The 12113-nt window shown below is 35.4% G+C and overlaps 2 protein-coding genes across 10 annotated transcripts in view; one reads left to right on the top strand and one right to left on the bottom strand.

The window, feature by feature from the left end:
* The window catches only part of LOC142220845 (uncharacterized), a 175657-nt gene that overhangs the window by 144478 nt on the left and 19066 nt on the right, over nucleotides 1-12113 (bottom strand). The gene's annotated exons all lie outside the window — the stretch shown is intronic.
* sals (sarcomere length short) overlaps nucleotides 1-12113 on the top strand; it is a 68961-nt gene that overhangs the window by 37981 nt on the left and 18867 nt on the right. For 3 of the 6 annotated variants that reach the window (XM_075290211.1, XM_075290210.1, XM_075290212.1), the window contains exon 2: nucleotides 9006-10395. The exons of 2 other annotated variants lie outside the window; for them this stretch is intronic. In XM_075290211.1, coding sequence (XP_075146326.1) covers nucleotides 9297-10395 — 1099 coding nt within the window. In that variant the 5' untranslated portion in view covers nucleotides 9006-9296. The remainder of the gene's footprint in view (nucleotides 1-9005; nucleotides 10396-12113) is intronic. One more of the 6 variants, XM_075290213.1, reaches the window with a different exon arrangement.

The following is a 12113-nucleotide window of genomic DNA, read 5'->3' on the forward strand; positions in this document are numbered from 1 at the left end:
ATTTTGTAGTAAAATGTACAAATTATGACAAATACGAATTTAGTAAATCTCTATCCTTAACTTGAGTATAATTTTTTCCCGTCTTTTAGCTCATTTAACTAACGTACGCAAAAAATTATTAGAGTAAATGAAACTTTCACCAAATATAATAAGTTCATGAACTAAAATATAGTTAAATTGGCTTTAGTGAAATAGTGAGTTCACTTTTTTTTGAGTGTAAATCACACAATTACGCTTGAATAACTCTTTTCAATACACTCAGACGCTAATGTGTTTGACGGCATATCAACAACATAAAATTGTACTTTTCTATGGTTAATGTAACTCGGACGACATGCTGAGGGTCTTCACTTTTCGAATCTACCTCGTATGGCACTATATACAATAATATAATTTCAGCTTCCGTCACAACCATTCAACACCACATCACCCACTTATTTTCTTTTGTTTTCACCCAATGTCTGTGTTAATGTGTCGTATAAACACTCAAAAAGATGATTTTTCAAAAAAAAAGAATATATATGCATATACCTTAAATTAAATTTTACACAAAACAAAAAAAAATATAATAATAAAAACACCAAAGAAATGACAAATTTATTGTTGTTATTGTGAGGTAGTGCTTTTTTGGGTGAAATGAGGGAAGACTAGAAAATGTCTTCCCACTTGCAATAGGCCTGTGACCTGATGACAAGAAAAAAATGTTGCCAAAACAAGTAGATGAGAATAGAATGAAATGCACACGAACAATCTCAAACAGCCTCATCCATTACCGACAAAGGAAAACCGTCGACAAACAGCGAAAATTTTATGATCAGTAGCAGAAGAAAATGAAAGGTGCTATGGAGGGAAGGGGAGAGAATGGGGATTTTATTTTATTTTATTTTATTTTTTTTTTTTTGAAAACCATGTACTCATATTTATGCCATGATAGATACTTTATTTTACGATATCTGGTAGTGGAAGCGGAGACTCTCTCCGGCTGGCATTTCGAAAATTCAATTTAAGTTTTCAGATTTTTTGAATATTCAAGAAAAGTGGACTGTGGTCCCACAACAAAAGTTCAGAACTTCACTGTTAGATTTTTAACGCTTGGTATATCTCTCTTTTAGCGACTTTTCCAAAATTCAAAGTTACCCAATTTTCTTTAAATTTTTAGAAGAGATGCAATGAGGTCGCGTGGCAAATGTTGGGAACTTTGGTATAGGACATAGAGGGAGTTACCCATTTGTGTCGGATAAACATCCACACTCTGTTCAGTTTTCAAAAGTTGGGATAAGGATGACAAGGGATAAGAGCTACACCAACTATCTCCGAAACTAGAGGAAGCTCTTGCAGTGGAAATATTGTGCCAGATTTTTTTGAGAGATCTAACTATGTTTTCCGAATTCGATTTACTTCATATAGTCGGGAAAAGTATACATCCAGATTTTTTTCACTGAACCGATTGGGAGAAAATCCCCACAACGATTCCCAAATTTAGGAAAATTTCCCACAAAATCCCCAAGTTCCCAACTCAAAAATGTCGTCCCCATTCCACGAAAAAAATATCCCCGATTCGGCGAAAATTCCCAATACTGGCAACTCTTGTAGATGACCTCCTCATTCGGAGGCCTATTCCGCAGGCCCCGAGAAAATGCATTTTAAGTACCGGTCAAATCACCATCATGGAAAATCACCATCCACGAAAAAAATATCCCCGATTCGGCGAAAATTCCCAATACTGGTAACTCTTGTAGATGACCTCTTCATTCGGAGGCCTATTTCGCAGGCCCCGAGAAAATGCATTTTAAATATCGGCCAAATCACCATCACGGAGGCCTATTTTACCGAGAAAACATACGGGTTAATATAGTTGGAGCCAATTGTATCGACTTGAAGTAAGACAATAGACTTGTTTTGTTTTTGCTTAGTTGTGATTATTTGGTTTTTTGATTAATAAAATTGTTGAATTAATAAAATTTTTTATTTTTGTTAATTCACTCAACATTTCAATTGAAAAAGTTTTGTTAATATTTGTTCCGTGAACATCACAATATTCTGGATCGTTTTTACAAACTAAATGAAAGCTGTTAACTAGGTTTTTGTGGGCCATATACTTATAGCACCACCCTCTTAGTACTTCTAAAAGTAACGTTCAATGAATACTCCAGAATTTTTCCATCTATTCTTATGGAATTTTCGTCGACATAAAACGCAAAAATAAATTTATGAATGAGATATTTTATTATTCATTTAGAAAAAATTCAAAGTTCTATTGTTTCGCAGAGACAACATTTGTTTAAATATGAGAAAATGTCATCTGTGAACTCTTCTACGACCGGAAGACATCAATTCTGGATGTGGATTTTTTTTTAGATTTCTTTTTGTTTTGTGGGTTTTTTCATTCCAAAATAATGCATGCAAACACCAAGTGGCGATGAAAGAAAGATAAAATGGCTATATTCATTTGTGAGAGATAGGTGAAACACCCCCCATTTGCATATATACATATATATGCATACATATATAGTTCATTGGTTTATATATAAAAAGATGAGCAATTTTTTTTTTTTTTGCATATCAATGGGCATTTGTCGAATATAGGATATTTTTAAAATAGAATGTATATAGAAAACCACGAATGTACCAACGTCATTTTAATACAAATCACTTAAATATTTATCTAATATAAATTTATACAAAAAAAAATTAAACGTTCGACAGTTAAAATAATAAAACATATACATTTTTAATTATATACTATATTTAGATATACATATATATATCTTGATATTTATGTACGTTATGTTTATTAATACAGTGGCTAAAAGAAAATAACACTATCGCCAATTACTATCTGCAAGAGCACACCTAAAGAAAAAATAATTTGCTCCGGAAGAAAATTTTAGACAAATAAATTATTTTAAAGCAAATAAATTTGATTTTATGATAAGCGATTCACCGATTGTCTTTAAACATTTTGCTCTGATTTTAAATTAAATTATTAAGGGCCAAAAGAAAACTTTGCTGATCTAACATATTGTTCCTCAACATTTTTATTTTTTCCCTAAATAAAATTGTTTTTATACCCTACACCATACGAGGTATACGAACTTTGTTATTCCGTGTTTAACACATCGAAATAGTGCCCTCAAATAGTGTATATGTATTGTGGGTCGTGATGAAATTCCGAGTCCGTCCATTCATCCGATCCCGTTGAAATTTGGTACGTTATGTTTGTATATTCCCTCCACTACACAGAAAAAAAATCACGAAAATTTTTCCAATTAAAATCTTAATTGAGTTAAAAAAAATATTCAATTAAAAAATTAATATTTTTCCTTTATTCATTCCACTAGGGAGCATAGGGCATTTACTAGAAAATTCCATTGTATCCTATTTTTACTAATGGTTTTAATTTCTTCCCAAGTCTTAATTGTTCTTATTTCCAGAGTAACAATTCTGTGCCACGTATTTCTAGGACGGTCCAGACGATCTGGCCGTCCTAGAAATACGAGCCTTGAGGATTCCAATGCAGGGCGGATTTGGCTATGCTTTCAGGACTTTTTCTAAGTGTATGGCCTATTGGGAACCACCGTGGTGCAATGGTTGGCATGCCCGCCTTGTATAAAGGGTGATACGGTCAAAATTTGGTCAAGGGAAAACGCGTGTAAATCGGTGAAATCGTTTATTTAAAAAATCAAATTAAATTTCTTTTTCAAGTTCAATTAGTATAAAATTCAGGAAAAATATTCAGTTAGGCTTTCGCTTTTCCAAATCCGAATTGCCGGGCCTCACGCTTGACACCTGCCATCAGATTTTGTACAGCCACCTTGTCCACCTTCTTCGCCGCAGAAAGCCAGTTTGCCTTGAACTGCTGCTCGTCCTAAGCAGTTTTTTGGTCTTCTTTAGGTTCCGCTTGGCGTGTTGGGAGGGTTCTTGTCCTTGGGAACCACCTGCATGTTGTTGGCGGCGTACCACTCCATGGCCTTTCTACCGTAATGGCAAGATGCCAAATCCGCCCAAAACAGTACGGAACAACCGTGTTTCTTCAGGAAAGGCAGCAGACGTTTATTCAAACACTCTTTCACGTAAATTTCTTGGTTGACAGTCCCGGAAGCTATGAAAATGCTGCATTTCAAGCCGCAGGTGCAGATGGCTTGCCAAACCAGATATTTCTTTGCGAACTTTGACAGTTTTATGTGCTTGAAAATATCTTCTACCTTTCCCCTTCCTTTTGCCGTATAAAACTCCTGTCCCGGAAGCTGCTTGTAGTCGGCTTTGACGTAGGTTTCGTCGTCCATTACCACACAGTCAAACTTCGTCAGCATCGTCGTGTACAGCCTCCGGGATCGCGCTTTGGCCGTCGTATTTTGTTTATCATCGCGATTTGGAGTCACTACCTTCTTGTAAGTCGATAGTCCGGCTCGTTTTTTAGCTCGATGCACGGTTGTAGACGATACACCCAGCTTATTTGCGGCATCTCGGAGAGAGAGGTTAGGGTTTCGCTTGAAACTACCGGCAACTCTCTTTGTCGTCTCAGCGGCTTCCGGTTTTCGATTTCCCCCCGATCCAGACTTCCTGGCTGTCGACAAACGTTCCCCAAACACTTTAATTACATTTGTAATGGTTGATTTGGCAACTTTTAGCGATTTTGCCAGCTTTGCGTGCGAGTAGCTCGGATTTTCGCAATGCGCGAGCAAAATTTTGATATGCTGCACTTCTTGCTTGGACGGCATTTTGACAACTGAAGAGTGAATTCCAAAATCAAAATAGGAGCAACATTCTACACACACACACACACACCTTCAAAATGAGGGGTGTTCGGGTTTTTTAAATGCAAAATTGAAAGAAATACGTCAAGTTTATATTGACCAAATTTTGACCGTATCACCCTTTACACAAGGTTGTGGGTTCGATTCCTGCTTCGACCGAACACCAAAAAGTTTTTCTGCGGTGTATTATCCCACCTCAGTAATGCTGGTGAAATTTCTGAGGGTTTCAAAGCTTCTCTAAGTGGTTTCACTGCAATGTGGAACGCCGTTCGGACTCGGCTATAAAAAGGAGGTGCCTTGTAATTGAGCTTAACATGGAATCGGGCAGCACTCAGTGATAAGAGAGAAGTTCACCAATGTGGTATCACAATGGACTGAATAGTCTAAATGAGCCTGATACATCGGGCTACCACCTAACCTAACCTAACCATGGCCTATCCATTTTCATTTGTTCTCTGTAATTTGGCGTTTAATGTGTTCTTCGTTCGTTGTATTCCAAGAAGAACTGGTGTGACATGAGACAAATGTTATCAGCAAATTCCAAATCTTCCAAATGACGCTGGAAATTCCATACTATTCGTCTCTTTTTCGTAATAATGGAAAAAGGGAAATCCTTGTTTAACGCCGCGTTTGTAAAAAAACTTAAAAAAATTCATTCTAAAAAAATGGCGAATTTTTGAAATGGCGAATTTTTGAAATTTAGAATGCATTAAAACCCATCAAAAATTATAAAAATTATTTATTTGGCAAAATATCACAAAATTGTTTAATGCACATCCCAAAAACACTGAATTTGGATCACACCTTACGAACTGATGGAAATTCAGTGCAACGGCTGTTGAAATGGTGGACATCCGTCCTATGACAAGAACACTACTTTTTTGGCGACGCTTTTTTTTTGCTGAGTTTATTATTTACTGTGGTACATGTTTTCTCTTGAATGCCGCCCAAATTACGTGCCTTTTGATGGAGTCGAAAGCTCTGCGAAAGTCTACAAATCCAAGTGAGGTTCTCCATTCTATTGACTGTTCTATAATGACTCTCAATGTATTCGTCTGGTCTACGCAGCTTCGATGTGGACGAAAACCAGCTTGGTCATCGCGTAGTGATTTTTCAATGACTTTCTATCGTTTATTATTGTTGCGATTGTTTTATAATTTTATATAGCCCCTAACATATATAGCCCCCATATAAACTGATCCTCAGATTTGACCTGCGGAGCCTCTAAGAGAAGCAAATTTCATGCGATCCGGCTGAAATTTGGTACATGGTGTTAGTATATGGTCTCTAACAACTATGCAAAAATTGGTCCATATTGGTTCATAATTATATATATCCCTAGATTTGACCTCCGGAGCCTCTTGAAGGAGCAAAATTGATCCGATCCGGTTGAAATTTGGTACATTGCACTATTATACGGCCGATAACAACCATGCCAAAATTGGTCCGTATCGATCTATAGTTATATATAGCCCCAGATAAACCGATCCCCAATCACAGAAAAATCACGATTGCTACTCGAGCCAAAAATAATCTACCAAAATTTTATTGCCATATAAATTTTTTTCAAAATTTTCTTTCTATAGAACATTTTGTCAACATTTTATTTCTGTAGGAAGTTTTGTCAAAATATAATTTCTATAGAATATTTTGTCAAAAATTTATTTATTTATTTTTTTTTGTATTCTATAGAAAATTTATCAGAATTTTATTTCTGTAGAAAATTTTGTCAAAATGTTATTTCTATACAAAATTTATGAAGCACTTCTTAGTTGGATTTTGGAAGATTTTGCAAAATATTCCTCTCCAACTAAGAGGTTTTTCATAAATTTTCTATAGACATAACATTTTGACAACATTTTCTACAGAAATAAAATTCTGACAACATTTTCTATAGAAATACATTTTTGACAAAATTTTGTATAGAAATTATATTTTGACAAAATTTCCTAAATACATAAAATGTTCACAAAATTTTCTATAGAAATAAATTTTTGACAAAATTTACGATAGAAATATAAAATGTTGACAAAATTTTCTATGCCAATAAAATTTTGGTAGATTATTTTTGGCTCTTAGAGGCTCCGCAAGCTAAATCTGGCGATCGGTTTATATGGGGGCTATATATAATTATGAACCGATGTGGACTTATTTTTGCATGGCTGTTATAGGCCATATACCAACATCATGTACCAAATTTCTGCCGGATCGGATGAAATCTGCTTCTCTTTGAGGCTCCGCAAGCCAAATCTGGGGATCGGTTTATATGGGGGCTATATGGAGACCAATTTTTGCATGGTTGTTAGAGACCATATACCAACACCATGTACCAAATTTCAGCCGGATCGGATGAAATTTGCTTCTCTTAGAGGCTCCGCAAGCCAAATCTGGGGATCGGTTTATATGGGGGCTATATATAATTAAGGACCGATGTGGACTAATTTTTGCATGGCTGTTATAGGCCATATACCAACATCATGTACCAAATTTCAGCCGGATCGGATGAAATTTGCTTCTCTTTGAGGCTCCGCAAGCCAAATCTGGGGATCGGTTTATATGGGGGATATATATAATTATGGACCATATACCAACACGATGTAACAAATTTCAGCCGGATCGGATGAAATTTGCTTCTCATTGAGGCTCCGCAAGCTAAATCCGGCGATCGGTTTATATGCGGACTATATATAATTATGAACCGATGTGGACCAATTTTTGCATGGTTATTAGAGACTATACCAACACCATGTACCAAATTTCAGCCGGATCGGATGAAATTTGCTTCTCTTAGAGGCTCCGTAAGCCAAATCTGGGGATCGGTTTATATGGGGGCTATATATAATTAAGGACCGATGTGGACTAATTTTTGCATGGCTGTTATAGGCCATATACCAACATCATGTACCAAATTTCTGCCGGATCGGATGAAATCTGCTTCTCTTTGAGGCTCCGCAAGCCAAATCTGGGGATCGGTTTATATGGGGGCTATATATAATTATGGACCGATGTGGACCAATTTTTGCATGGTTGTTAGAGACCATATAACAACACCATGTAACAAATTTCAGCCGGATCGGATGAAATTTGCTTCTCCAAGAGGGTCCGAAAGCCAAATCTGGGGGTCCGTATGTATGGGGGCTATACGTAAAAGTGAACCGATATGGCCCATTTGCAATACCATCCGACCTACATCAATGCCAAGTTTCAAGTCGATAGCTTGTTTCGTTCGGAAGGTATCATGATTTCAACAGACGGACATGCTTAGATCGACTCAGAATTTCACCACGACCCAGAATATATATACTTTATGGGGTCTTAGAGCAATATTTCGATGTGTTACAAACGGAATGACCCTCCACCATCCTATGGTGGAGGGTATAATAATTGGATCAATTAATTTTGTGATTTAAAACAAAAATATATTTTCGTGTGTAGTAAAAGTTTTTCTATGGTGGAGGGTATAATAATTGGATCAAATAATTTTGTGATTGAAGACATAAATATATTTTCGTGTGTAGTAAAAATTTTATACAGTAGTATGCAATGTCAAACATAGTAAATTTTCCCTTACAAAATTGTACTAAAAGTTGTGGAGTATATTAAAAAATTACATTGTTTCCGTTTTTGTTCATTCTTTGTAAGAACATCAGACGCTCTGGAGATAGATGACTACAACGACATCTATTGACAAAATACGAAATGACTTTTTCAACTAACCAATATATAAAATCCTCTTAATATATCAACGTCATAGCTATGCAAATCTTTCATACATTTATACAGAGAATATCTTAAACAAAAAAATAATAATTGTAATAAAATAATAAAATATAATTTTTTATAATATTCTATCTATATACATTGTAGAAAAAATATATACATATATTCGTTGTATTTGTATATACATACCTATATATATAATATATATAGGTATATAATTATGTGTAATTTTTTGTTTCTTTTGGTATTAGTAAACAAATTCGTCTCATTTTGTCTGTGCCAAGAAATGTGTTTGTGGGCTAAATATTTGATGCTAATATTTTTTCATATTCACCCGCCTAAAAATAGCTGTGAATCGAGTCACACACGGCTGGCGCATAATGGGAAACACATTCGAAACAGTTGTTGTCTTTTAAATGCGCTCATAGTACGACAAAATTTCCTTCCTTGAGATTTTCATTTTTTTTTTTCGTCTTATGTGATTTAAGGAAAATCCATTTTTAAAAAATAATGTTATTATTATTTTAGCTTAAAAATAAAAATCGGTGAACAATTTTAGTGAAAAAACAACGAAAAAGCGACTATAAAAAGAAAATAAAGTTTTGCGAAAAAAATCGAATTTTAATTGTGAATTAAACTATCATCATCATCATCAATATTACGATGTTTTTATAAAAAGAATTTATTAGAAAATAAAAACTCCCCCTTCAACGTCACCTATTTTAGAAACAAGAAGTGTTACGAATTAAAAAAAATAGAAAAAATAACGACAATATAAAGTTTGAAATTTTATTTGGAAAATAAAACACCGATAGCATTATGCCATTTGTTGCACCCAAAAGCACAAGTTCAGCGACACCATCATCAACCCGGACCACATTTCGACCACCATGGGTTAAAGATGATGGAGGCGTTGGCCTTAAGCCAGTGGCCAAAACTTCAGTGCCATGGGCCAAGAAGACCAGTGAGCCAGCATCAGCAACTACCAATGACAAATCGACCCCTAGTAGTAACAGTATTTTGAAAAAACCCTCTACCACTTCTTCTGCCTCAACGAAAACAAATGCTGAGCCCAAAAAACCTTTGGCAGAAACGAAAACAACAACGGAACCTGCCGTCAAAAAAGTTGTGGCACCCGTTAAAAAAGAACCCGTGTCAGTGTTGAAGAAACCTTCAACTCCCAGTAATACTACAACCACGGCTACGAAAGCAGCTGCTGGAGGTAAGACAACACCTCTTGGAAAATCTGTGCTTAAGAAAAAAGAACCAACACCCCCACCATCTTCTTCTGAGGAAGAAGAGGAAGAGGAGGAAGAAGAAGAAACTGAAGAGGAAACCGAAGAAGAGACTGAAGAAGAATCCGAAGAGGAAGAGGAATCCGAAGAAGAAGAGGAAGAATCTGAAGAAGAGGAATCCGAAGAAGAAGAACCACCAAAGAAAACTACCACACCTTCAAAAGCCAACACCACCGCAGCAGCGGCCAAGAAGACTCCAACACCTGTTTCCAAACCGGCTGCAGCCGCAACTAAAAAGCCTGTGGAACCCGAAGAAAGTGAGTTAAAACGACGCTTCTCAATAGAAAAGCCCAAACTTAGGCCAGTTGTTGTAAAACGTGACAAATCCATGAAAAAAATCGAAGACGACGATGAGGCCGTAGATGGCGAGACTGAAGAAGATCGCGAGCGTAGATTGCGTTTTAAATTAGAAAAGCCCAAGCTTAGGCATGTTAAACGCGAAGAGAAACCCTTGCCCAGTAAGAGTAGTGAGAATGTGCTAAACAAAATTCGGCCCGTTCTCAAAAAAGTCCCCAAAGTAGATGAGATCCTTAAGGAGCCCAAAGAAGAGCCCAAACCGGAATTCAAAACGAAAACTCTAAGAAAAACGCCTTCTATTAAACGTGAGCCAAGTATCAAAAATGGTGAGTTCAAAATGGTTCATTTTAATCCTAATGAAGAAACCACAAGCTCTTCTCTGCCTCCTCTCCTCTCTATTACCAATTCAATTCAGGATCAATTGATCTTTTGATTTAATCTATTAATCCTAATATGAACTCTATTTTTTTTTTAAGTTAATCCCTTTTGCATTTTGTCTATGCTGCGTTGTGTTTTATTCGCCAAAAAGGATGATGCTCACTTTCTAACTACCAACAACGTTTTATTATTTTTTGTTAATGCTTAAAATTATGCTCTCTGTACAATGTTCTAAGCTTTTTTGCAATTGATATTTGAAATATTTTTTTAACCACTTCAAAAATTATTAAAGCCAAAAAACTATGTTTACTTTACACCAAATGGGCACTGAAGGCTATAATGGCCTTTTTAACCTAGAGTAAGAGGAAATTTCTATAACGAGGACTTTGACCTGCCATTGTTTGATTTAAAACATAAAAAAACACAAATGTTATCCATTTTTAAACACCTAAAATTAATAGATTTTTGTATATATGTATATAAAAAAACAATTTGGGTCATGCAGATTTATAAAATATTTTGCTAAGGCATGGAAAGTGTCAGTTAATGTTTTTTTTTTGTTTTTGCTATTCCAGAAAAACATAAGTTTTTTCTCACATCCTACAATTAAAATATTTTTAATTTATATGCTAGTATGTGTACATATAGAAAATCACATAGCCGTGACTCTATAAATATGTTATTATTTTCGGTATATTGAAAAAGCTAAACTACACTGAAAGGATTATCGTATGCAATGATTTTTAGCCTAAGGATTGTAATCAAAATAGAAAAAATAGGCAGTTTTTTTTATTTTGAAAATAGTCTACTTTTTGAATTTTGATGCCTACCACCGTATACAGAAGTCTTTCCTGAAGAACGAAATTTTAGACAAAATAAGTTTTCGTTTGATGCCAAAAAGATTATTTTAACCCTTTCGACCCCGAATTTTTATAGGTATCGATAAAATTTTTTTTTACTTTTAATCATGTTGATGTCATTTAAGAAGCGTCTAGCCAAAATTTCGGGACGCCACGCCCATTCGTTTAGGCGGTAGAGAATGTTGCCTGTGGGCAACTTTGGGCAATTGTGACTACAAACTTTTTTGTTTTGTAATGATAGACGTATTACGTTTTATTGGATTTTTGTTAAGTTTTTTGTTATTTTACAGTAAATATATACTTAGATGCACGCGTGAGTGGAATTTCAATCACGCTCAAATACATTCACGAAGAAATATTTGTACTCACGCATGCCATGTGGGTAGGAATTCACGGTCACGAAATGAAAAGTCATACTCGCACACGCTCACACATGAACAATGTTTATGTCTCACGCTTTCGCACGATTCACGACAATTTTCGTAATTCACGACAAATCTCGTAAGTCACGAATATTTTCGGAACACGACAATTTTCGTGGCTCAATAAAATTCTGGTAATTAACGAAATTTCTCGTGACTCACGCTATTGAAATCTTAAGCGTGATTAAATATGTAAAAGTGATTAAAATCGGTGAGCTTGAATTAAATCGTGAACGTGAATTTGTTCGTGATTGTGACTTTTTGTGTCTGTTTTACCGTGAGTGCGAATTTGAATATGAATTTTATTGTTAACGTGAATTTTATCTTGAGCGTGAGTTGGATCGTGAGCGTGGGTTGGATCGTGAACGTAAATTTTTATCGGGA

Source organism: Haematobia irritans, chromosome 1, assembly GCF_050003625.1.
Source record: "Haematobia irritans isolate KBUSLIRL chromosome 1, ASM5000362v1, whole genome shotgun sequence".
Lineage (NCBI taxonomy): Eukaryota > Metazoa > Arthropoda > Insecta > Diptera > Muscidae > Haematobia > Haematobia irritans.